At 35.1% G+C, this 27,901-nt stretch overlaps 1 protein-coding gene and 1 pseudogene across 1 annotated transcript in view; one reads left to right on the plus strand and one right to left on the minus strand.

Moving 5' to 3' along the window:
• Nucleotides 1–832, plus strand: part of LOC150093391 (fatty acid CoA ligase Acsl3-like) — a 39,458-nt gene extending 38,626 nt beyond the window's left edge. The window contains exon 17 of the mRNA XM_090413278.1: nt 543–832. Coding sequence (XP_090269404.1) covers nt 543–724 — 182 coding nt within the window. The 3' untranslated portion in view covers nt 725–832. The remainder of the gene's footprint in view (nt 1–542) is intronic.
• Nucleotides 833–25,941: 25,109 nt separating this feature from the next.
• Nucleotides 25,942–26,793, minus strand: LOC150093392 (retinol dehydrogenase 14 pseudogene; annotated as a pseudogene).
• Between the last annotated feature and the right edge of the window lie 1,108 nt (nt 26,794–27,901).

The raw sequence follows: 27,901 nt of genomic DNA on the forward strand, positions 1-27,901 counted from the left end.
CCCATATTGGGTGATAAAATTTATCTACTACCTATGACATTCATAAACATCTGTACTATAGTGGGATTCAACCATAACTTGGGGAGCAGAGACGCTATGCACCGTGTCAAACAATCTGGATAAAGACCTTATTTGAAAAGTTGACAATTCCAGTTAATATAGGAGATTGAGGAACATATGCTACTTGAAAAATTGCGTCTCAAAATACCCTAATTTCTCCAGAGAGAAATGTGCAAAAGTCACAAAGAGATATTTCAGAGAAATTTACATCGACGTGAATGAATAATATGTATTAATAGAATTAAAAGGAATTACCCCTCCTACTGGAGAAGCTGTTGAGACTTAATAGTCAAATAGTACTAATTATTGGACATCAAGATGAATCCGATATTATCGAAAAATTTTATTTATTACCTTCGTGGCCATAGATCTTAAGAATGAATGTTTTTTCTGTATATTATTAACCACTGAAGTCTATTTCTTCTTTTAATGGCAGGCTTTTTTTCTTATTCGATAATTGTGAGTTTTACTTGTTTTTTTAGGTGGTCTAACAAGTGTGGAGACTCCCAGGAACATTACTTTATGCACTGAAGAATGGCTTCCAGATACTGGCCTCGTAACTGCAGCATTTAAACTTCGACGGAAAGAGATTCAGAAATACTATTGGAATGTTATCGAGATGATGTATAAGAACGACCCGTCCAATCATATCAAATCCACGTGATGTTTCGTTGTGATCACGACCGACTGTGTTATTATTGTTAAAATGCTCACCTTTTTCTCATTTCGCGAAGAATAAACCAGACCATGTCTTTTATATTAATAAGCTTCAGATGTGCTTTGCATGTTGTGTTCTTAGAGTTAAATAAACTTCGTTTCTTAAAAAAAAAAAAAAAAGAAAGAAACATTTATTCAAGGTCTGTCTGGCTCAGTGGAAGTAGCGGTTGTATCCACAGTGCTAGGCCGCCCGAGTAAAGACCTCAGTTCAATTATAGTCGCCGAATAGTTGGAGCTTTTTCTAAGCCTTCCTTCGACCGGTTCACGAGTTAGTCCATCTCTGGCATGGAAAAGTATGGTTTTTTTTTTCTTTCTCTCTCTCCCGGAAGCTGAGGTTTTTCGTCCGTAAACTCAAGAAAATCGACAGTAGAACTCACACTATTTCGGACATCAGCATTCGCAAGCACTCATACTGTGCGAGATCCGAAACTTGAACTGCTCAAGAATTCTACACTGTTATGCAAGTGCTAAATAATCATTCATAATAAATACCAATCGAGGATTTTTTTTACCAGTGGAAAAAAAAAAAAAATCCTACACTTAATCAAGGATTTATTTAACTCATATCTCAGTTCCTTCTGACGAAATGACGTATCTTGAACATTTAAACATCGTCACCTTGAAGTATTATAAATTTATCTACTTCTAGGTATATAAATACCTACAGATCCGTCAATGCCTATTAACACCTTTAAGGAAACTTGGATGAAACAAAACTATCAAATTTATGTTCATAACACATAAGGAAATGCGAAATGCGGAGTTGATAGCAGAATTTAGGGTTCACTGACAATTCATCGACTGGAAAATTCACTGGAAAATTGAAATGATATTGCATTGATACCGATATATGAAAAGTAAATGCAATGCAAGATAAATTTCACAAAATATAGTTTTTTTTATGTATTATTTGTTTAGATTTTCATAATATTTTTATTCTTATACAATGAAAGTAATATATTATTGATCGGTGAGTTTTCTATTTTCTGTTTCGTCTCCTAAAAGTTGTAAATATATTTTATTACTTAAATACTGCAGGTTCTGCTGATGGAATATTAATATTTACAAAACTGGAATAGGTGTAAGGAGAAAAGGCATCACATTTAAGAATACTTATTCTGCGAACCGATACCCGCATATATACGAACCTCGTATATATGCGGGTATCACCCATCCAGATGTGATACCCGCATATATACGAGGTTGCTCTGAAAAGTTTTCGGTCTAACAATGAAAAAACGAATTTATAATTTCTAAATTATTTTTCAACATAATCTCCCTTAAGACTAATACATTTATTCAAGCGATGTTCCAGCGCTATTATCCTGTCCCTGTAGTAGTTCTCAGTAAGATCTGCAAAATACCCCTCTACAGCTGCGATCAACTCTTGATTTGAAGAAAAACGCTGACCAGCGAGGAAGATTTTTAGTTTGGGGAAGAGATACTGGGCAGGTGCATTGTCCTGATGAAAGATGATCTTTTTCTTCTGCAAACCGGGATTTTTCTCACGAATTTTTCGTCTAGTGTGGTCAAAAGATCGGAATAATATTCCTCGGTTATTTTCTTACCCTTTTCATGATAATTAATAAACAAAATGCCTTTAGCATCCCAAAACACCGATGGCATGACTTTCCTGCTGATGGAACCGACTTTGTCTACGCTGAACAACCGGCTTCTGTCCACTGTTTTGACTGCTGTTTGGATTCTGGTGGGTAATGGTGAATCCAAGTCTCAGCCATAGTAATAAATCGGCGCACAAAATCAGTTTTATTCTTGTTAAAATCCAAGCACTGTTCAGAGATTTTCATGCGAGTGCGTTTTTCATCTGCTGTGAGCAAGCGCGGCACCCAACTTCCGCAAAGCTTTTTCATTTGCAATTCTTCATGCAAAATATATCCTACACGTTCTTTTGAAATGCCTGTAGTCTCAGCAATTTCACGAACTTCGAATCGCCGGTCATCCAATACCATATCATGCACTGATCAATGATTTCTGGTGTTGCTACACTTTTTGGACGTCCTTCTCGTGGATCATCTTCAAGGCTGGTACAGCCATTTAAACTCGGCAGCTGATTTAGTAATTGTCAAAAACGAAAGGAGAAGAGTGCCCATAAACTTTTATGGACTTCGAATGAATGTCTTTTGGCGTTAAACCTTCTTTTACAAAGAATTTTATAACCGCACATTACTCAAGTTTATCCATTTCAAGGGATACAGACAACACGTTTGCTTTAGACAGCTGTATAAAACAAACGACTTGATAGAATGACTTGTAATTTCGCAGGAATGCTTATGACAGATGTACCAACTTAGAAAAAAAAAATCGTGCGGATAGCGTTGCCATCTATGGTCGAGGCCGAGAACGTTTTAGACCACTCTCGTATAATCGAAATATTATTTGACACTCCAGGGAGTCCAAGTACTCATTGAGGGAAGGCACCTGGTCTAGAACTCCGTCTTCAAGATTCAATCACCAACTTACTGCAACTACACAAACGCCATGTACCGCCGATCATCACTCGTATTTCCACAGACGATCGCAAATATCCATGTCTAAGGCGGGATTCGAACCCGCAGAATTTTGGCTAGAGAGCAGATATGCTATCCACTCGGCCAACCAGGCTGGCTATTAATTATTTTTTTAAAAATATGTCTTAAATTTTTTGAATAAATATTTCTTTTTTTTTTTATTTAAAAAAAATATTTTTTTTAAATATTTCTTATATGGGAAATATTTCTTTTTTTTTTTTTTCTCACATATTTCCGCGATGAACAACTTTATACCGAATAAAAATATTCAAAAAGCTAAATATAATCGAAATATTAAATAAGATATAAAATATTTCTTAATTCTTTAAAATAGTTCTTAAATTTTTTAAAAATATCAGCAAGCACAGTAGCAGTACAAGTACAGGCCAGAAGAGTGGTCAGTATAGTAGTAAGTAAATGACAAATAAAAAGAATAAGGGTTACTGAAGAACAATTTAGATGAAAGTTGGTGGTAGTGAGGCAACTGAAGCAGAATTGCTAATTGATTACTTTGCAACGGTATACCATCCGGGTGGGAATGCTACAGTTACAGGTGACAAGGACTGATGCGGAAACAGAGATATATGAGCAGTGCATATGATATTACAGAACCTTCGTTTAAATACAAAAAGCGGGATTAGATAGTGTAGAGAATTGTCACTGCTTTTGACCACATTGTCTCAGTTCTAGGTTGGTTCCTCGGGGGGGGGGGGGAGTTCCATTTCATAAAGAAGGCTCCAAGACTGCACAGTATAGGAAATAATCGACCGATGAGCATCTCAGAAGTGTCAAGGTATTTGAGAAGTTCGTTAAGGGGAAAATCCAGGAAAGGGAGGATAGGAATGGGACAGCATGGTTTTGTGCCTCACTACCTTACGTTTTATAAAGTGACAGCTGAGCTGGATAAAGGCAATGGCTACAAGATAATACTGTTGGACTTTGCAAAGGCTTTCGGAGGATACCGCAATGAATTCTGATACATAAACTGTTGCAAACGGGGATAGATATGCCGAGTTATTATGATTGATATTTAATAAAGATGTTAAAATTTTGTATGTGATTTAATGCAGCAAAGTGTAAGGTTCTGCATTTTGGGATTACCTGCTGTGTACCCTAGTGATGGAACTGTATTCCAGGAAGTTGATGAAGCCAAGGATATGGGAACGTTGGTACACAGAGAGTTAAGTCGGTGGGCAAAAATTGCAAAAGGGGCTAAAAGCTAAAACAGCTTATAGGATTACCTGATTATTGAAGAACACTGTTAAGCAGAGATAAGCACGTTTTTATTGCTCTTAAGGTCTCCCATTCATCTGGACTACTATGCACAGATCTGATAGCCTGGTTACTTGGGGGATGAGGCAGACTGGAGAGAATCCAGAGGTTTCGCTCGATAACTCTGCGAAGATTCCATGGAGTTGCTCAATGTAATAATAATAATAATTTTTAATTTAAATCAAATTTCTTCCTAAATAAGTAATGCGCTAAGCGTCATACGAAATATCATCCGGTCAGAAGGATATCAGAAGGAAAAGCTATAAATTTTATTGCATCGTTGTCTTTTGAATATACTTATATCAGTTGACCCATTTTGTTTCAGATGTTTTGTTACAACCCGTTTTTGTCGTAAATAATTCTTACTTCATGATTCGTTCAACGAAAAGTATCTCCCCAGGCTATTATTGCTATTCTAGCACGAGCACTTTCATGGAGTCAGAACTCATCGTAGAGACCCAAACTTATTCGAGTGACTACCCCATTCTTAAAGTGGTAACGCTCAATTTAGCTTGTTCACCCACTGTACGTCCTGTGATATAAATTTTCTTGAGGGTTGTTTCCACAGAAAGAGAAACTGCCACTTTTTTTAATACAGTTAAAGACAAAGAATTTGAATGCAAGTAGACTTTTAAAATGTTATCACTTCCCTTTTGTTTTTAAATTTAAAAGAACATTTGGAGCGTAAACTGGATAAATATAAATTGTTTGGAAGAAGTAGTGTGCAGGATACGACTCACCAACAAGTAAAGCCTATGGTTGGCATGGAAACATTGCGTCCAATTTTCTGCTTTCAGAGAAAACTACTGTATTATACATTTAAGATTGGTTATTCAAAAATGGAAGCGAGGTTTACCAAACATAATTAAACATTTCTTGTAAATGTTTTCCAACATCTTTTATTTCTTCGTTTAGCATACCATAATCCTTGATACCATATTTAAATATAAAATAAAACATCCAAGTGATAAATTATATTGCTAAATTATAGTTCACAGGTCAATTTCGCTGAAGTACTTCATTAAATATACAATTTATTACAATAAAAATGTTTCGACGATCTCAATCACTGGTCAGTTTTCCTTACATTGCAATACTATAAATCAATATGGCACCAGTACGGAAGGAAGCGCCATACTTTGCATTGCTTCTGATAGATATTCAGATGTCTTATGTCGAAGCAGTGAATAGTGAAAGAAGCCTTTACTTGTGTATCCTTTTTTCATAAACACTGAAAGAGATCAGAGAAAATAAATATAATAAAATCACGATTATAAATTCTGTTTTTATAGTTTCTGTGTGTGCGTTTTAACTTCTCTTTAAACTCTACCTCAAACGCAATATGAATGACACGAAACGGAACAGTAATTATACCTTAACACATTCGTGTTTTTTCCCCCCCAAAATTCAATAAACTAAACAAAAAGCGCATACACGTCTTTACCATGCAGGGGTTAAAAGGATAACAAGGGCAGTTGTTCTAGAAATCAGCCATCAATTGAATTGAAACGATGATACATTTAACCTCAGCGATGATGATTTTAATCCAGCCATTGAGACGCAAGTCACTTTAATATCGAGTTTATCTAGAATTTATAAAAAATCATACGGGCAACTTAAAAAGGAGAGTACAATAATTAATAATGGGCACAACTCATTCCCAACTACCGAAATACTGCGATTAACAGCAATCACCCAACTACTATTCGTTATGTTCATAAAACGGAAATTTATAAGGTCAAAGAGACAATCTCATATCCGCATAACCGATATTGTATGGATAACGATAAAATCTGCAATATTGAAACTACTAATCATTCAGGTTGCCAAAGTTTGTTTCTTCACAATATAATGAGCGGAAACTTGTTATTTTTAAGTTTGATGGTTATTAAAGAAATCCTTCGTTTATAAATTAACATACCTGGTCATCCTTGAAAAATAAACACAATAATGCAAAATATAACAGCGTAAATATTTCATTAACTTAAAATGAACGTCTTCAGTAACAAAATACTTCCGATAGTCTAACGTAGTTTCAAATTAGCACACGACACGTCTGCCTCGTGTATCCGATTCTGCCCACAAGAGGTCGCACCTCTACGAATGACAAAATAATTCTGTTTATTGAGTGTTTAATTTATTTAGATTTTTGAACTTTATTATTAAATAAAGTTCAGAAATCTAAATAAATTTCTTACAATAATAAATTTACTAAAATTTCATCGAGAGAGAGAGTTTATATCATTGTACAATTAATATTAAGATTTTTTATAGATTTATTCATTCGAACTCTTAGGATTCACAACATATTCAGGCAATCCATTCCACTCACTCACTTACCAATCTCAAGTAAAAAAAAAAAAAACTAATCCTCTTATCCGTTACTTCCAAGGTTAGAACTACAGCAGCGAACAAATTAATACGAACACATATATTATTATTATTACGTGACACTTCCAGGGAGTCCAAAGACTTATCGAGGGAAAGTGTGCCAACAGCATCGAACAATTGATTACTTTCCAACCACTAACCGCGCTCAAACTTGCTTAGCTTTTTTGCGCGAGCCATTAATAGCAGAGGCTCTACCAATCGACTAACCTTTGCTGGCAATTTTAAAGGAACAATTAATTTAATTTGTTCAATTTAATGATGTTAGGGCCTCCCTCGATGAGTCTAAGGACTTCTTGGAGTTGCCCGTAATAATAATAATAATAATAATAATAATAATAATAATAATAATAATAATAAGTAAATCTGAAAACATAATACTGTACTTTCCGACCACAGATACCAGAACCTCAGCTGGCAGTGTGCCAAGAAGAGTCAGTTCATGTTGAAAGGAATAAGGCGTTGTAGGAATTGGTCACCAACAGCGAAATCACGTGCTTTATACGTAAAATTTTCCAAACTGTTGTACAAGCAATAGAATTACCACTTTAGACACTAGAATTTTCATATTTTGTTATTTTGTTCACATCTTTCGCAGCTGAAGTTTGACTTATGTGAAGATAAGTATGAAATTAGACTTTTTTTGCACTTGACAACATTAATATTAGGGATTGTTATTGCCGTCTGTTGAGTATAGGAACACAAAAGACGCTCTTTAGAGAATCATATGAAGTTAAAGTTCTTACTCTATGGAAGCTTATTTAATAGGCCTGTTATATAAGAATTGACGGTTGCTTTTCCGTATGCATTATTATAATTACTTGTAATGTCTGTTGTTATGCTGAGGTCTTATTTGAAATGGCATTGTTAGGTTGTTAGGTATTTTGTGTAAAAGTAGGGTCTTAGCACGATAGTGTAATGAATGTCTAAGATTTGTTAGTCAGAAGTCGATTGCTGGTATATGTTGATGGATGATAAAGAGAGATACTATTTTGGGACTCAACAGCTGCTGTTGTCATCAGCCTGTTTTTAAATGGATTTGGTTTTTTTTTTCATTAAGTATTGCAATGCAGAACCAGAGCAAATTATATCATATCTCAGTGTACACTTATCTAAGAATTAGTAGATGATTTTCCTAGTATTTGAAGGTGATATGGTTTGTAAGTAGTGCATTTTGTTTTTTGAAGAGTGGGTTTGTTTTTCAGAAAGTCTTCGAACCAGTTGGGGAGTTTTTCTCTTGTCTTCCGCTTCGAGATTTTTTAAAGAATTGCCTGCTTTATGGTGTCAAAAGCATTACAGAGGTAACCTTTCATAAAGTGATAAAAATTTGTCATGCGAATCGCCTGACACAGAAAGGCTACTAGTGGCTGCTGTTATCCTTGAAAAAATCGGACACTAGTCGACATGTTTCATCTCTTTCGCTGAGTGTTAAGGAATATATTACAAATAAATATTCGCAATTTGATCGCTACCCTATCTTCTCCGGTTGAGCATCCATCCGCTACACAGTTTCTCCGACGACAGCACACTACATTCCACCTTCTCACTAGACAAACTTTTCCCCAAACAAACTACTAAAACCTACATAGAAGCAACCTCTGCAAGCCTAAATTCTGATCTTCAAACCATTCTTCAATGGGGCGCAGAGAATCTTGTCAATTTCAATGCCTGCTAAACAAAATTCTGTTCATTAGAGCTACTCCATTGAAACACGTGCGGATGCTACCCAACATGTTTCACACTTCAACTCCATACTCATAAAAGAAGTTTCACTTCTTGCTGATGTTTTCTGGAATAGTCTCCTCTCCCATGTGTTGTTGCTCAAGGAATACAATGCATACCCCTTCAGATGTAAATTGAATGCGAAAAAGCTTCTCCTTTCCCCACCCTATTCCCCCATACATGTTACTAATGCACCCTACGATGATCAACCAAATAACCAACGTCTCATGTACTGGCCCAACATAAAATGTGTGCGTGTGTGATATTTTATAAAGGTTTATAAATCATATATATATTTATAAATTATATATCTTTTATATTGAAACTCTTATAAAGGTTTTTTTTTGTGTTAGACAAGATCCAAACTATCTTCCAATCGAAAGGACATCGTCAACATTAACTGCGCTACAAGAGACTCCCTCATTCCAAAATAGTTATTTCAATTATCCTATCAGAGTAGGTGTTTGGATCAATGGAAAGAAATCAGCAATGAAAGCATGCAAAAGATACGTAGAAATCCCCAAGTTCATTCTAAATGACGCCATCGAAATGTCAAAAGAAACTAAATTGAGTTTGGCTGGAGTGAAGGTCGATCTGTAGAAAAGGGACCTGACAAAATTATGTTGGCATTACCAAGATCTTATATCTGTAGGACATTTGAATAGAGCCGGTTAAGAAAGTGGTCAAGGTGCAAGAGAATGATGGGGAATTGTTTGGTATTGTGATCAATCACTTCCATCTTGTCCTGTTAGAAACAAGAAGCCAGTTTGAATTACGAACAATAAAGCCACACTAACGAAGTTGATCTCTCTGTTTGGGTAGACACTGTAGAGAATTAGCCATTAGAAATAAATACTGAAAGAGGTCAGAGTGATTACCAGAATCAGAAGACTGGAAAAGACGATTAACGAAAGGAGGAAATTGCCAAGAAGTTGGAGTGAAATAAAGATTATAAGGAGATTACAAATAAGGAAAGGTGTAAGAATTATTATGATTATGAGTAGATTATAGAAATTATAAGGAAAAAGATTATAAAGAAGAATGATATACTAAGCTTAACTATCTTTGGCATGGAACTTGCATACAAATCACTTTCTTACAGAGAATAACAACAATAATAATTGTTTGCACTGTTAAGTGGATGCCAGCTGTTCAGGCGTGGATTTCAAGTTCTATAAGAAATAGCCCATTAGGTTTTCATGCATTTGAGTTGTGGGGCTGATGCTGCTTTAAGTATAAATTATTTTTTATGTAACACCCACCCACCCATGAAAGTTTCTAAAACTGTAGTACAGTGTTATGTGTTTAAGGCTTTATTTTTATTACTATTTAAAAAGTCTTCTGATGCTTTTTCTTCCCCTAAGGGGGTAGGTAGAGCTTCTTCAGTCCTAACTAACTTTTGTTAAAAAGAGAACTGCAGCCAGTCTCCCTTCTTCAATGATAGCAAGCCCAAACTATCAGTGAATTAACGCTTTTCAAGAGAGAGAGAGAGAGAGAGAAAGAAAGAGAGAAAGGAGAAGAGAGAAAGGGGGGAGAGAGAGAGAAAGAGGGAGAGAGAGGGAGAGAGAGAAAGAAAGAGGGAGAGGGGGAGAGAGAGAGAGAAAGAAAGAGGGAGAGAGAGAAAGAAAGAGAGAGAGAAAAAAAGAGAGGGGAAGAGAGGGGGAGAGAGAGAGAGAGAGAAAATAAAAGAGAGAGGGGGGGAGAGAGAGAGAGAGAAAGAAAGAGGGAGAGAGAGAAAGAAAGAGGGAGAGAGAGAGAGAAAGAGAGAGAGAAAAAAAAGAGAGGGGGGGAGGGAGAGAGAGAGAGAGAGAAAGAAAGAGAGAGAGGGAGAGAGAAAGAGAGAGGGGAGAGAGAGAAAGAAAGAGAGAGAGGGAGAGAGAAAGAGAGAGGGGAGAGAGAGAAAGAAAGAGAGAGACAGGGAGAAAGAGAGAGAGGGGGAGAGAGAGAGAGAGTACAACAGACGACTGACACTATCTTGTGGTCCTAAATCCTAACACTCGTATTATTTTTATAATATTGTAAGTTATAGAGCCTATTTTTCAGATGCCAGGTTAAAATCTAAGTTATTAACATCATACACACACAAACACATTATTATTATTAATTATTATAAGTTTTATAATATAGTATTAATTATTATTATTAATATTATAAGGGAAGGTATAAGAATCATTACGATTATAAGGAGATTATAGAAATTATAAGGAAAAAGATTTTAAGAGGAATTATATACTAAGCTTAACTATCTTTGGCATGGAACATCAGATTTAAAAAATGCATACGAATCACTTTTCTTACAGAGTATAGCAACAACCTCCCCTCTTTCTCCTGTTTGCTAGTGTTGGTAGTCTACAAATTCTCAATCTGTCTTCATAACCACTTTTCCACAGTCCTGATATCATTTTTAACACTCTCCTTTGCACTCTCATCCAGCAACCAATCCCATTCAACTGAACTCGGTATACTCCTCAGTTGGTGATAATTTCCTGCTTTATAGTTCAGCATGTAACCTTCTCTGAATGGAACATTCGTAAACTTGGTCACTTCCCAAATGAGTACCTCATGATCACTGTCTCCAACCGGAGGTAGAATGGTTACGTCTTTAACTGAAACGCCCTCTGACACTATAATCAAATCTAGCACTCTTTGACCTGGAGTTCTACTTGAGGAAGTTGGCCAGCAACAGCTCAATAAATGCATTTTCATTCTTCTCACGAGATTTTAATGCTACCCAATCAATATTTGGATAATTAAAGTCTCCCATTATAATTACTCTTTTCAGGCTCATCTTTTCTATTCAACCTATTCCACCAGGTCTGCAACAACAATGTCCTTAAAAATAATGTACCCTTACACTCGATACCAGTTAGTATGTCTGATTCTGATAGCCAGGTCTCACTAATGCCTACAATCTGAGGTCCCAACATATTGACCAAGGCAACAAACTCTACCTCTTTGTTTCTGATACTCCTAGCATTCGTGTACAGACATAATAATCTACCTACATGTTGTTTTGCATACTCTTGTCTGCATGACACAGTTAGACAACTTGCTGATCTCTATTCTTCTCTGTGCCTTATACATGTAGACATCTTTGCATACGTTTGATGGGTCCGAACCGGACGAAAACAAAGTCGAAATAGTTCTCTCCTCGTCAACATTTCCATGCCAACGCCCATTCCCATCATTAACACAGTTATATAACATTGTTAAGAGTAACCCTATCTTGCAGTGGTTGTAAAGGTGGGCACTTCTAACGCATAGATAGGGTTACTCTTAACTCTGACAGTTCAATCGAACAAGGTATAGCAAAAATAATAAACACATAAATTGTGAGCCGCAGTTTTCTATTTTTGCTCGGCGCACCTGAGTTCATTTATTTAACTTGCACAGGTACTTAGTAGTTGCTTTTCTTTTTCTGCCAATATTATATATCACCAGAGATTTAAAAAATAAAAAGGTGTATATAAATATAGTTAAGCTTTTAATTTAAACTTTATCAAAAAGATCTTAAACTTCTAACAATTTACAACTTTTTTATAAATCTTTAAAATGTTTTATACATAATTAATAAAACTTGTTAGAGTATTAGAAATATTAATTTCAATAATTTATCTAATTTTTCAGATAATTTATCTAAAACACTCGAAAATAGGTGTTTACTTATTTTGCAAATGAAATATGCTGCAAATCAAAATTTGCTATTTTGAATCTTTGCAAAAAATGGGACAACAAAGTGAAACAAAGGAACGAAGTGCACTTAAATTATACAGTGATATAATTTAACAAATTTTAACTTTTGTCATATGCAAAAATTGAAGGGATGTCCAAGAAAAGTTGATATTGTAGGGTATATTCCGATTTTTTAACCCAAGGACTTCAAACCAACTAAATAGAAATCACTGCAGTAGAGGCAACCAATAGAAAAGGTGGATCATACTCTAAACGCAATAATAAAAAAAAAAAAATCAGTTATCACACTTATATTTCCTATTACACAAACCATGTTTTACTTTTAGTCAAAAACTCAAATATTTTTAAACCTTTCTACGGAAGCAAAAGTCATTTTGTTTCCGTAGTTCATGAATATCAAGAAATACAGTATTAAAAACTAAGTCGGATAATATTCGATTGGCGATTATCTCTTTTATTGAAAATTTTATTACTTTCGGCTTGTAAAGAGGAGTCCAGAGTGAAACCGAAAATTCGGAATGTTTTGATAAAATATTTTAGAAATGACAAACATTGAAAGCTTGCAAAATTCTTACGGAAGAAAATAGGTTGTTATCAACTTTCAATATGTTAATATATTAAATATAAATTAAAATTTTATATAAAATATTATTTAAACTGAAATTATTATTTCAAATTTTAAAAGTATATGAATCACACTGGAAATACTTTAAATAATTTTCTCTATAATTCATATACCATGTAATTAAATGTATAGATTGCTTGATAAAAGGAGAATAGAAATTGTCACTTCAAATCATGTTTTAAAATACTGGTTAGAGACATTTATCCAGATAAGGGAGGTAAACAATCTTCCTTAAAATTATGAAAAAAAAGGAAAGAATTCAGTACATGCAATGCTAACCTGTCCGAATACGTGATGTTGAGACTGTTGCTTCAATTTTGCTCGGATTTCGTATAATAAAGGGAAACTTACATTTTTTTTTTGTTGAAGTTTATATCTCCTGCTAACATCGAAAACATAATTCTAGATTTATTTCTTTTCAGTTACACTTAAAGAAAATATTTTTTTCTTTAAATCCGCTTAGCAACACTGCATCATTGGCGTCCAGTAACTGTACAAGATTTGATTGTTGCTTGTTTAGAGATTACTGAAGAAGTAGATCTTTGGCCTTTGTATCTGTATCCGAGAAATTTCAATATTTGTAGTTGCAGGGATCTTAGCTTGACTGCAGTGTATGTTTCGCTTAACAAAGATCGCCATCCCCCCCCCTCCCCTCCCCGGCATCTAGCCTATCATTTTAGTACAAAATGGACTTTTTTAAGCTTGGGTTGTAAAATGGACGAAGGGTGTGCTTAACTTTTGCAAATTGTATCATGTAAACAAAGGAAATATTACTGTTCTATTTTTTTTTTTTTTTTTTTGTATTCAAAGAAAGCGATCAAATCGTCTCTGTGTTTAATATTGATATGATTTAAATAAAAAAAAAACACATAAATAAAAAAAAAATATTATTATTACTTTATTCACATAATTGATAGACAGTCAAAACAAGATATCATATAAACAAAAATTTGACTAGTGATACAGAACATTTCAGATTCTACCCAAGAATCTAAGAATAGTCCGTCAGGTAGCGTCGTAAAATATGGACTGTTCCAAGTAATGCTGTTTTTTGTAGGTCATACGGGGTAACTTCATTGATTTTTAATTGCTATAAATTGTTGGACAGCTTCCTTGAAATTGCACCAAGTGCACCTATTTGGATGATGTGTTTAACCCACAGCCGGCCAACTTCGACTGCCAGATCTCGATATTTAGTAATTTTTACAATTCTTTGTTGTTAATGTTGTTATTACTGGATACTGAGATATCGATAATCCAAACCTGTCGATGTTCGATAATTGTGATGTCAGGTCTATTGTGTTCCAAATGCCGATCAGTTTGTATTCCAAAGTCCCAGAGAATTTTGGCTGTTTCGTTTTCCAATACTGTCTCTATTTTATGCTGCCACCAGTTATCAGAAGTAGGAAAGCCACAATTTTTGCATACATGCCAATGAACTATTTTGGCCACTTGATCATGGCGGTATTTATAGTCAGTTTGAGCTATTTTGCTGCAGGCACTGATTAGATGTTCTACAGTCTCATCTTTCTGATCGCATAATCTGCATTTGCTGTTATTGTTAATGTTCGAAATTATTATTAATTTCGAACATTAACAATATAATCCTCCCCCCAGGAAATCAGGAACTCATCGAACGAGGCCATAGATGCACTCACCTTCAAACAGGTGATTTGTTCCACTCACTGATGGCTCTATGGAAGAAAATCAAGCCCTTATCCCTTTCTTAACTGTACCCCTAAACTTCCACGTATGTCCCCTTATCAAACGATATCCTATAACTCCTTCTCAAAAATGTATAGATCTTTTCCCTTCTTCTTCTTCGCGTTATATCTCGCTTGGTGCAGGCTCGGCTATTTTACATGATGCCACTTCAAGCGATCCCAACCGGCTTGTCGCAGAGCCCCACGTTGAGGGAAATGCATTTTATGTCTGTAGATGTGTGTGCTTACTGGGCAGGTTTGTCTGTTTTGAGGGATGAAAAACCCAAGTTACCGGAAATAAAACCCTCCACATCCGTATGAGACCGGCTAACTCACCTTTTGTCGAAAGAGACCAGATAAAGGTCCCTCACATCATTGGACGGGAATTTAACTCGGTTTCTTTCGACCAAAGGCTTCGTCTATACCTACTGAGCTACGGTGGCTCATTTTTAGATCTCTATCATCCCTCTTGATTCAAGTGTCTGCAGTCCACATGCTCTCAGTCTATGCTCCTAATCTACATTCCACAATCCTGATCTCATTTTTGTTATGCTTCTTTGTGGCCTTTCCTCAGCTTTTTTTTTATCCTCTCTGAGCCCAGGAGACCAAATCTGCACACAGTAGTTCAGGTGCGATCTGATAAAGCCTTATATAGAGGCAAAAGAACACACACACACACACACACACACACACACACACACACACACACACACACACACACACACACACACACACACACACACACACACACACACACACACACACACACAACTTGGAATATATTGATGCGTCGCTGAACTGGAAGCCTGAACGAATATATTGTGTTTCATTAAGTTTGTATGGTATTTTGGGTGCGTGTTTCTTGTTCATAGTATGTCCTTAGAGCTCTTTTCAGGCTATTGTAGTTTGTAAGGTTTCTGTATTCAAAAGGTAATTTGTTTATCATGTCTGGGATGTAGAAGTTTCGCGTGGCCTTTCCGTAGTGATTATTGTATTTATACGTGATATATAGTAGTCTGAGGTCTTGTTATACAGTATGTATTTCTGTCTGTCCTATAGTTGGCATCGAAATAATAATTTAACAGAGCTGCATAGTGACATAAATGTTTTGCTGTCAGTATTTTGTGTTCTGACATTGCAGTGTATATAAAGTCGTTATTGTTTCTTTGTTCCCAAAAGATCAGTTTTATCATTTTGTACTGTAATGACATTAATCTATGTAGTTTGTAGGGTGCACAGAAAGCATATGTTGTTATAGCGTATCTTAGTATATTTTGGCATAGTGCTTTGTATATTAGTGTTTTTAGGCGTGTGGGAACTATGTCTTTTAATCTGTAGAGTTTGCCAGTTATTGTTCGGAGTTTGTTGTGTAGATGATTTATGTGGCTATTCCAGTTCATATCTGCATCGAGTTAAATTCCAAGGTATCGTATTGTTTCAATCTGAGTGACTGTAGTGGTTTTCTGTGTGTTTTTATGTTGGAGAGTGGGTGTTGGATGACTATGTATTTGTTATCAACTGGTCGAGTCAGAGGATTTCTGAATATCATTAATTTTGTCGTATCTGAGTTTAGGTGTATGGAGTTTTTCGTGAGCCACTCTGTGATCAGATTTGTCATGTTGCATATTTGTTTGGGCTATACTTGCGTTATTATGGATGGATATTATAGCTGCACCGTCTGCGTATTGGAGTATCTTACCTTTGAGGGGTAGCTGATTAACATCGTGCGTGTAAATGTTGAATAGAGTTGGGGAGAGTACAGCTCCCTGTGGCACTCCACAGGTTACTGGTAGCTCTCTACTTCGGTTTGACCCGATACGTGTGATATGCTTTCTATTTTGGAGGTAGTTTGTAAACCACCTGTGCAGAGGCCCGTCTATTCCAACATGCGTCAGCTTTTCTAATAAGGTTTGATGTGTGAGTGTGTCAAATGCTTTAGTTAGATCAATAAAGACTACCATGGCAATTTTGTTTTTGTCTAAGGCGGTATTAATTACGTCTGTAAAGTCTTCCAAGAGAGATGTTGTTCCCTTATTTTTCTGAAAACCATATTGTGTTTTGGGGATAATATGAAAGGTGTCTGTATATGCTGTTAGTTTCTTCAGTACGATCCGCTCCATAATTTGATTGATAATTGGTAATGTTGCTATGGGTCTGTAATTGCTGATTGAATTTCGTTTTCCATGTTTGTATATGGGTGTGATTATGGCGGTCTTTAGCATACTTGGTATCTGTCCTGTTTTAAATATTTTATTTATTAATTTTAGTAGGATAGGACTTAAACTAGTTGCATGTTGCTTTATATCTTTAGATCTTATACCATCAATTCCTGGACCTTTGTTTGGTTGGATTTGATGTATTGCAGAGAGAAGGTCTGCTTCTTTTATGGTTGGGAACCATAATGTCTGTTTTGATTGTGGTCCAAGGGGAAGGTCACGTTTTGTGATTGGGGGAATATTTCTGTGTAGGTCATGGATGGAGTCTGAAAGTATTGGTTAAAGTCATTTGCTAGTTGTTGGATAGGTTTTGCATCTTTCATGAAGCTGTGTTTTATGGTTTCGGAGGCGGTGGTGTTGGGAACAAAATCTATCATCTCATTGATCAGATGCCAGGTTTGTTTCATGCTGTATTGTGCAGAGGTTAGTTTGTCTCTGTAGTAGCTTCTTTTTGAATTTCTGATTTGTGTTATAAGGCGATTCCTTGTTATCTTATATGCAGTTTTTAAAGCTGTTTGATATCGCTTTATTTGGATATCGCTTTAATTCTTTCCATAAAGCGTCCTTTCTGTGTGTTTCTAGGATTAAGTTTTGTATTATCCAAGGATTTGGGGTTGTTTTTGAGCGGATTCTGATTTTCTTTGCAACTTTCTTATATATTTCTTCAGGTGTGAGTTTAATGTTGTTGTATAAGATATCTGCTGAATCTGATGCCAGGTGTTCCCAGTCTCCAGTCTGCTTTTCTTATTTCGTGGTTGACTATTTCTTCGTCTATTATTGTTTTGTGTTGCTTTTCTTCTGTGGGGCGTTGAATGGATATTGTCTTAGTGTGCAGGTTTAGAGCCGTGATGTAATGGTCTGCTAGTTTGCATTTTATGACTGATGCAGTGTAACTGTTTGGTGGTGCTCGGACGTTTATATGATCTAGGCAGGAAGCAGTGATAGTATTTCCAAATATTTCTTCTCTAGTACATGATGTTATTGTAGGTATTAGATTATACATGGATAGTGTGTCTAGGTATTGTACAGTGTTGTTCTGGTTTTCGTTTGCAATATTTATGTTTATGTCGCCAATTGCCATTAGGTATTCGGTTGAGCATATTTCTTGGCGTGAAAGCCAGCAATTGAGTTCGTGCAAGAATTTTATGATGTTTGAGTTTGGTGGCCTGTAAATTGCATTTAGTATTACGGGATGTTGTCTATTGGTGGTATTAGTGACAAAGGGTTTCAGCATGCTCAAATTGATAGGGAGTTTCTTTTGCTATTAATTTTTGTTTGATAATTATTAATATTCCACTCCCTCTTTTTGTTTGGCGGCATGATCTATGTTGTTGGAAGCCTGGAATTTGGAAAGCAGTCGCTTCGTCATTAGTTATGGATACTTCTGTAAGAATTAATATATCCATAATATCAGCGTAATTCCTCAGATAAGCCTGTAACAATAACTAATGTTTTCGGGTGCTTCTGATGTTAAGATGAAAGATTGAGAGTCCTCTCGCTGGTACTGTGTGTTGTTTCCATGCATCAAGCGAGTCGAAAGTAGAATTGCTGATGTATTCTGGTGAAATTAAATCTATCTGTTGGTTCACATTCATTTTTGTTGTGTTTAGGTCTTCTTTTTGGACTAAATTGGAGTATTTAGTTTCATTCTGGCAGCCTATCTATGTCTTCCGAGCTTTTTATTTGTATAGACTTTGAAGTTTGCGACTTTCTCAAGAGTATCTTGCCATCTTTGATCCACAAAAATTCATAATTTTTTTCTGTTTTTGCTTTTCTTGCTTGGTACAACAGATTCTGATTGAAAGGTATTAAATACCCAGATAGAAAGAGTGGTGTCCTGCATTGCGTTTAAGTGCTTGACAACTGGTTTTTTCAGTCTGCTGGCTTTTATGGGATTGTCTCTTGTAGCCTTGCTTGTCAGACGAACTATGACTGGTGCGGGTCGTGGCGAGCCTTGTTTTTTGTTCTTCCTGAGAATCCGATTTATGGATTCCCAGGAAAACTACTACTACTACTACTACTACTACTACTACTACTACTACTACTACTACTACTACTACTACTACTACTACTACTACTACTAATAATAATAATAATAATAATAATAATAATAATAATAATAAACATGTTAGGATTCGTAGTCGTGAAATGGATGCAGTTGTTTGCTTTACTTTCTTCTCCGATTTCTACTGAAATTACTGATATTATTGACCCCTATGAATACTGGAATCATAAATAGTCTTGAGCTCACTGTCAGTGACAGCTGAGTGTGGAGTCGACTTCCGACCGATGTTCAGAAAGTTAGTAACACGTCATAGGATTGATTTATGAAAATTATTATCACTATAAATGAATAGTATTACGAATCACACATACTGTCAGCGATTATTTCTTAGATTGTTTGTTTATGAGTTGTTTTCCTATGTCATTTTACGTTGTCATCAGTAGCATAAAAACTGGAATTTGTTTCCATAAATGAAAATGAGAAAACTCAATAATCTCAAGAAAGAGGCCGTTACTTTGTGTTACTTCCAAAGTTTTACCTTTCTATCTGTTTGCAGAAGCGAATTCTGTAAACTGATCAATTTAGGTTTAAAAAAAAAAAAAAAAAAAAAACTGAATGCTAAATTTCATTAAAATTGTCCAACCGGAGTGGAGTTATTAAATGCAAACATAGAAATAGACAGACAAAACGAATCTAATAATTAGAACAAATGGATTGGTATCTTAATAAGCACTTGTTTCTACTTGTAGAATCAACATTGAATAATTCAGCAAAAGTACGAACAGGAGAGTAAATTAAATAATATTAATTTTTTTCTTTCCCCTCAGGCCTCTGTGGAAATACGCCTGCATCCATAGCGCTAGGCAGTCCAAAGAAAGACGTTATAAATTCGACTCTAGTCTGTGACTACAGGAACTTCTTGTAAACTTTTCTTAGACCAATTACGATTTAATCGATATGCGGTGCAGACAAACTGAAACAGGACTTTTTCATTCCCCTAAAGTCAAGAAAATCGATCGTAGGACTTGCACTATATAATATTAAGGCAGGTGATCCGGAGATGGTGAAAGTTGTTTAATCACTAATAGACTTGGGCCATCTATTCTGTGATTGACTAAGGGTGGAGGCTAGCTGCCTATTAGTCTTCAAAAGTTAGCTAAGGCTAAATGGCTTCGCTTACTCACTTTGAGGGATGTAAAAGAGGAATGTAAAATGTACTGCATGTTTTGATGTTATCAATTTTTGATATCGCTAATCTCTCTCTCTCTCTCTCTCGCTGATCATGGTGGGAATTAAAATGTATACATGACTTCATTTATGATGAGATTGTAATCACAGTGACCAAAGGTACTGTTTATACCTCAACCTGTTTCGATGGTAGCGAAAACTTTCCGTTGTAACATTCACATGAAGGAAGTTCTTTGTTTTCCTTGACACATTTTCATGGATGAAAATGTGTCAAGGAAAGAAATCGAAACCATCTAAGTGATGCTTTCGTAATTATTATTTAAGCTTTTTAATTCTTCTAACGAAAGCTAAGTCTCAGAATTTCTCAAGTTCGATCAACCATTTGCCACAAGAATCATTTAAAGCCGAAACGTCTACCTATGCGTGGTTGGAATAGTAAAATATTACTGTTGAATTTTCAATGCGTGAAAGAAGAAAACCACTTTCAAATTACTAAAAATAAATAAACTTTTAAAAAGGATTATTTAAATTCCCTGCAAATGCCAGAAAATCATTCAACCTATTGTCTGTCTTAGCTACTTCATCTAAAGAAAAATAAATGTTTAACCTTAAAAAACGTTTCCAGTAAAAATTATGAACCCAATATCACAAAGAGAGAGCTATTCAGGGTTTAAATGAAACTGTTTGAAGAAATATGACGTCAATTTCAATTCGTTTGTTTCTGTTCATTTGTATTCCAATTGCTTTGCTAATAACATAACAAAGAAATTTCCTTGTTACATATTCCAAGCCACATCACTTCATATATTGTAGGAGCAGTGTTCAACCAAGCTAATAATTCCAGTCTAATGATTATTATCAAACCAATTGATTATAAACTATATTGCACGTCAACCGATCTTGAATGATCTGTATGCATGCATGGATTATTTCTGTTTATCAGTTTATTTTAAAAACCTGCTTGTTTTTGAAATGATGCCAATTTGTTACACAAAAACATCTACAAATTCGAACGCCTTTTGGAAGCAAGTGCTAAGGTTTTGAGGTTCTTCTACATTGTCCCAAACTTAACCCCAACAATGGACTATGCATACCCAAAATTTGAGAAATTGTTATAAGCAACTATGTTTCTGAATTTGGTGATAGAACTACTATTGTTCATAGTGATATCATCATGCTGATTCGGGATACGAGAGTGTACAGAGGATTTAAAATTGGAAGTGACTATTACTTAGTACTAAGCAGGATAACAATGGATATCACATTGAAAATAACAGCATGTAAGAAAGTTTTAAAAAGAATTAAAGTTGAGCAGCTTTTACAATAAATTGTAGGTTTGACTATACAAACATTATTGAAAATAAATTAAACAAATTGAAAACAAGAACCAAACCTCGGAGTCTCAATGGCAAATTCTAATAAAGACATTGACAGATTCAGCAAAGGAGGTATGTGGTGAAATCTGCAAAGATAGAAAAATAAGAACGCCATGGTGGATTTGTTCAAATAAAATTTAATTTCGATTTAATTCGGTTTAAATGCTATATATCTTAAATATTAATATAATACAAATATTCTTTATTTTTTTGAGTTGTCATAATCATTAAACCAAACCTAGTTCAAAAACAAACCAGGCTAAAAGTATACAATACATTAGCCCTACCAGTCTTAATGTATGGAAGCGAAATCTGGACAATAAAACAAAAAGACAAACGAAGATTAACAGCAGCAGAAATGAAGTTTATGAGAAAAACTGCAAAGAATACTCTACTTGATCACAAAAGAAACGAAGAAATTATGAAAGAATTAAACCAGGAATCAGTAATAGAAAAAATTAAAAAAATATAAACATAAATGAATTGAACACGTTCAAAGAATGAAAACAGAAAGATTACCAAAACAAGCCTTAAAGTACAAGCCGTTAGGAAAAAGAAAACCAGGACGTCCTCTTAAAATATTCAACGATGACTTCTAAGGCCGGAACAGGTCATGCTAGGCCTAAATCCTTGATACGTATGATGATGATGATGATGATGCTATTGTTTTATATGTCTTGTAATGCTTAGAATAAATAAAATTTTCATTATTTATTTTCCAGTTTATTTACACTCATTCTTTCACTTCCCTTCGATTCTAATTAGTGCAGCTTTTTTAAGTCGAAAATGTTTTTTGTGGTCCACTTCAGATGCACGTTTATGGCAAATGGCTCGCGGTCCAACTGAGTTTGACACTCCTGGCGTAACACTAAAGGAAAAGATTAAACATTTTTCTTTTTGCTGATGACCAAATAATAATTACAAATTCTGAAGAAAACTTACAGAAAGGTATTTTAAATTTAAATGTGATAGCCAAAGATTATGGAATGATAATATCAACAGAAAAATAAAAAACGATGGCCTTTAAAGGACAAAATCCAATAAGAACTAAAATAGTAATAGATCACATATGAAAATGAAAAAGATATAAACGTAAAAATTGCAAAATATTTAAAAATAACAGGTGTAATAACTCTATATTTAAACCAAACCTAGTTCAAAAAAAACAAACCAGGCTAAAAGTATACAATACATTAGCCCTACCACTCTTAATGTATGGAAGCGAAATCTGGACAATAAAACAAAAAGACAAACAAAGATTAACAACAGCAGAAATGAAGTTTATGAGAAAAACTGCAAAGTATACCCTATTTGATCACAAAGGAAACGATGATATTATGAAAGAATTAAGCCAAGAATCAGTAATAGAAAAAATTAAAAAATATAAACATAAATGGATGGAACACGTTCAAAGAATGAAAAACAGAAAGTTTATCAAAACAAATCTTTAATTACAAACCATTATGAAAATGAAAACCAGGACAGCCTAGAGGACAACTCTAGGCTTAAAGCCTTGAAAAGCATGATGATGATGATGACATAATCATATAGTGGAATCATAGTAACATAAACTCCCCTTAGGAGTACACTTTTCTTAATTTTTGGGATCCTAAAAGACACTAATTTACAAGCCTCTTCCTCGACAGAACACTAAAAGTTCACCATTGTATATATCAGGTAGTTTTAATTTTGTTGTATTTGATGTACACTGAGGACTGCTTATAGTACACGAGCGACAGGCCGAATTATCAGCAATTTATCAGCATATTTGGTAATATATTTCTACGATGGTTATGTTGTTTTACTTCTTACAGCTATTGCTATTAATGTGGACCTCCTGAGAAGTCTTCCATGGCTACCTCAAATAATAATTTTATTGGCTGTCATGTAAAGGAAATAAAAAACCCTTCTTATATTGCTACACGCCAAATTATATTTTACCAAGAGTGATTACGTGTCTGTTGACATCAATATTGTTTGTCTCCCCAGTCGACTTCTCTCAGGGAAATTTATAATCCACGTTCCAGTCGTTAACGGTTGGCTAACCATCAAGAAAGCGATTAAGTTGAATGTTTTTTTTTCGTCGGGTTTTCAACGCTTCTACCTAAAACAGAGAAACGCTTGTACTCCAAAGCAACCCATGAATGTGACTTACCTGTTGTTTACAATGTTATGTACAACTAATTACATATAACATAACACTCGTAATTAAGTTAAATTGTAAAAAAGGACTGAACAAACGATCATAACCATAACGGTACTTTTCTAAAGGGTGAAGCTTAACCCTTTTTATAGTTCCCGTTGTCTGGTACAGAGAAAACATTGATAGGAAAAAATTTGATAGAGTATTTTGTGCATTGTGTTTAACTGGCTGCGTTAATTAATCAATGGATAGAATTGAGCGATCGTTTTGGATACTTTCACACAGATGTTCCTGATATGGTTGCTGAAGCACAATCTTTTCTCTGGTAGTATCCCGAAATATTTCACTTCTATGTGCCATGGAATTTTAGTATCAAATAGATTGATGTCCCATTTAGGAGATGCTAATCTTCTAGTGAAGAGTATGGTCACACTTTTTTTGAAACTTTACTTGTATTCTGCAGTCTGAGAACCATTTTTCTAACATGGAAATGCCTTCAAGTTTTTTAGTTACAAGGTGAGAACGGATCTAGCTAATACTGCTGTGTCATATGCATATGGGGCCAAGATGGGTGCCATGAGGTACTGTAGGATAATGTGCTATGTAGATTAGAAATAATATCGGGGCCAGTAAGAATGTTTGTGGAACTCCAGCCAAAATTCTACGTTGGGTTGAGCTTGTTCCGTTTATTTTGACCTGCATCTTTCTATTTGTGAGAAATAGAAAGAATTTTGTCAAAGCCTTTGCAATGTCAAAGAATAAGGCACCTTCGTGTTGTTTCCAGTTGTATCCCGTAGTGGTGTATTCAATTAGACGATGAATATGTTCGGTGGTACTATGATTTCGACGAAAGTCAAATTGTTCATACTGTACTTTAAGATATTTATTTTGTCCACTGATTCTTGAAGTCTGGAGAGGATACTGTTTGTGGCAATTTTTCCTAGATTTGATAAGAGGCTGACGGGGCGATACTTTTGAGATAAAGGTAAGTCTATGCCTGGTTTGTGAACTGGATCAATGTCAGTAATTATCCAAGAAGGAGGGAAATAGTTTATTCTAAGGATTGCATTTATAATGTTGACAAGATGCACTATAGCTTTGGGGGGTACTAATCTGATAACTTTGTTTATGATGTCAAATGAACCTTATATATATGATTGATGTTTAAATTTTCGCATGCAGGATTACAATTACTAATTGTAATCCTAATTACAATTACTAATTGTAATCCTGATTACAAATACTTTTTTTTTCATATTACACGCAATAGCTACTGCTTTTTCAGCATCAGTGTGTGCTAGACCCTGATCTGATTGGATGGGGCTGAGATATTTATGTTTGTTTCTGAGAGTTTTTAAGAATTTTCAGATGGAATGATCTGTAGGATTAATACAGGATAATTTATTTTCTGATTACTGGTTTCTGCGATTTTTCAGAGTTTCTTTGACTGAACTGTTCGGTTTGGTGTTGTTTGTTCAGCTGACAGCAAAGTTCTTGTTGATGAGTTGTAGGCAGCATAGAATTTGAGAACCGTGATCATTGTCTTGCTAGGATTGAGTTGAAGTCCTCCGTTATTACTGATCTGGCTAACTTTATCAAGAATTGATCCTAGTTCTTTCTTGTCTTTACAGAGGAGTACGATATCATCAGCATCCCTCAGATTACTGTTCAATCTACCACCTTTCCTAATTCTTGTCTTGAGCTCATCCAATGCTCCCGCATGATGTCCTCACCATATATAAAACAAATGAAGAGAAACTAAACATCCTTGTCTCAATCCCTTTCCAATCTGAAGCCAATCAGTTAATCCAACACCTGTTCTTACCGTGGCTTCTTGCTCCCTATACAAGTTGGCTAGCTCAACACAGTCAAAAGCTTCAGAGTAGTCTACGAAACACATTACCAGAGAAAGTCTAAATTCTTTATATTTTTCGATGATCTGTCTAAGGCAAAGGATCTGATCTCTGGTGCCCCTATCTTTCCTAAAACCTGCTTGTTCCTCGAGAATCTCTGCCTCGACTTTGACCTGAATCCTATTTAGCATGATCTTCAAAAAAATTTTGCTTGCATGAGATATTAAACTAACAATTCTATATAAATAAATAAAGAATAAAAAAATATATAGAATTCCAACGTCAACATGGACATTCAGATAATAAAAATTTGTACATTTATTTTATTTTCAGTGTATTTTTATTTGAATAAATTTACAACCACAAATAGATGTTTTATTAGCATTGATCTTAAGTTTCGTACCATTCTTTTTTTGTTTCCATCTTATGAAACCAAATACTATTTTAAAAGCTTAGCCAGTAAGTCCTGTTACTTTTGCCGACACTTCCCATAGCCTACCTGCCAAAAATTCATCTCTTACCTTTGAAGACGCACGTGCTCGACGACAGTCTGAGAAATACTCTCCAGACACACTTTCCAGACTTTCTTCTAGCGCCAAGTAGAGAGATGTTTGCGCACCTTCCCAACAGTTCTTCAACATCCAGTAACCTAAAACAGGATATAAATATTTGAAACTCCAATGGAAGTTGTACATAATGTGAGATCTTATAGCTCCGGGATGTAAGGCATTCACTGTAACACCTGTGCCTTCCAATCTTTTGCTGAATTCCACAGTAAAAAGAAGATTTGCTAATTTTGTGCTGAAGTATGTTGAAAACGGAGATGGAACGAACTTTTCGCAGTTCAAATTGTCGAGATCCAAGGAAGCGAACCAGTGAGCAGCAGAAGATACCACTATAACCCGAGAGGGGGCACTTTTCTTTAGTAAGTCGACCAAGAGATTGCTGAGTAGGAATGGACCAAAATGATTCGTGGCAAACTGCACTTCCAAGCCATCTTCAGTTAAGTGCAATCCTGGAGGTGCAATCATTCCCGCATTGTGGATCAGGACATCAAGACGTTCTTCGGTTTGATTGATGTCTTCGGCAAATGCCCGAACTGATTTCAAAGAACTCAAGTCCAGTTGTTTAATCACCATGTTGTCTTTTCCTGTAGAACGGGCGATATCTTGGACAGCCTCCTTGGCCTCTCTGACGCATAAGCAAGCCATAATCACCCGTGCATTTCTACGAACGAGTTCTTTTGCCGTCTCTTTTCCAATACCGCAGTTTGCGCCTGTGATTATGACAGTCTTCCCCGTCATATCCCTGGTGCTTTTACATATTCTAGTCGTCAACATTATGTAAACTTTGAAACACACAAAAAATAAAAGTAGAGCCATCAACCAAAACGTCATTTCTATGATGATGCACAAGAATGAACACTCAACTTATTCTGTAAAGCAGTTGGTTGCTCATCATCTCTTAAATATATTCTCTCTTTCGTAGACAAGGTCTTCCTCATTAGGAGAAGAAAGAGGATTAAAATACGGATGTAATTACATCAGTCTTTCTGCTGTTTATTATAGTGTTTATTATTGATTTATGAGTTCATTTGGCACAACTTCAGAATGCTGAAAATAAAGAAAGAATTCAGATGTCAAAAATATTGTTTTATTGTTATCTTCTTGATAAATGTTTGAAAATAAATTAGTTGCAGATAATGTTTGGTTCTAGACCAGAGAACATTCAGCCATGCTTAACTTATTAACTCATTTTCAATGTGATGGGGATGGCGTGAAGTTTCATAATTTTGATTTTAATGAAAACAAGTTATTTTGTCATGCTATTCTTTAGATAACGAATATTTTAAATTAATTTAATTATTTCGTAATTTTTAGATTTTTCCCGCCTTCCTATTTCCCGCCCATGACGTGTATATACGTCCAGGTTACCATGGATGCGAAGCGCATTTTAAAATTGTAATACCATTGATATTACATTGAAATATATGATGGATACGAATTGTAGATGAGCGATGTATTTTATCCATATTGACGCCACGTGGTTTTAATGAGAGAGGGCATTTTGGGGATTCAACGAATCCCCAGAATTTCCATAATTTCTGAAGGTTATAATATTAATCGCAGGTAATGTCCAGACTGTCTACTTTTTTATTTTTATTTTTATTTTTACTGCTCAAAATATCCCATTCACAAAAATGAAATACCTTTATAAATTGCTCATTAAATACCACAACCATAACTTTTGCAGCAGTTATCATTCCTAAATTTTCACAATTAATGCCATCCTTCGATAATTATTCTTTCTTCTAATGGCCACATATCGAAAAAATTCCCTGGGATTTTTTAGCCGCATTAGCTAACTAATGCTCATACTTCACTTTTACCACCCTTATCAAGCGAGTCTCAT

The sequence above is a fragment of the Typopeltis vanoorti genome, chromosome 24, assembly GCF_054136105.1.
Source record: "Typopeltis vanoorti isolate ZY-2024b chromosome 24, IOZ_Tvanoo_1.0, whole genome shotgun sequence".
NCBI lineage: Eukaryota > Metazoa > Arthropoda > Arachnida > Uropygi > Thelyphonidae > Typopeltis > Typopeltis vanoorti.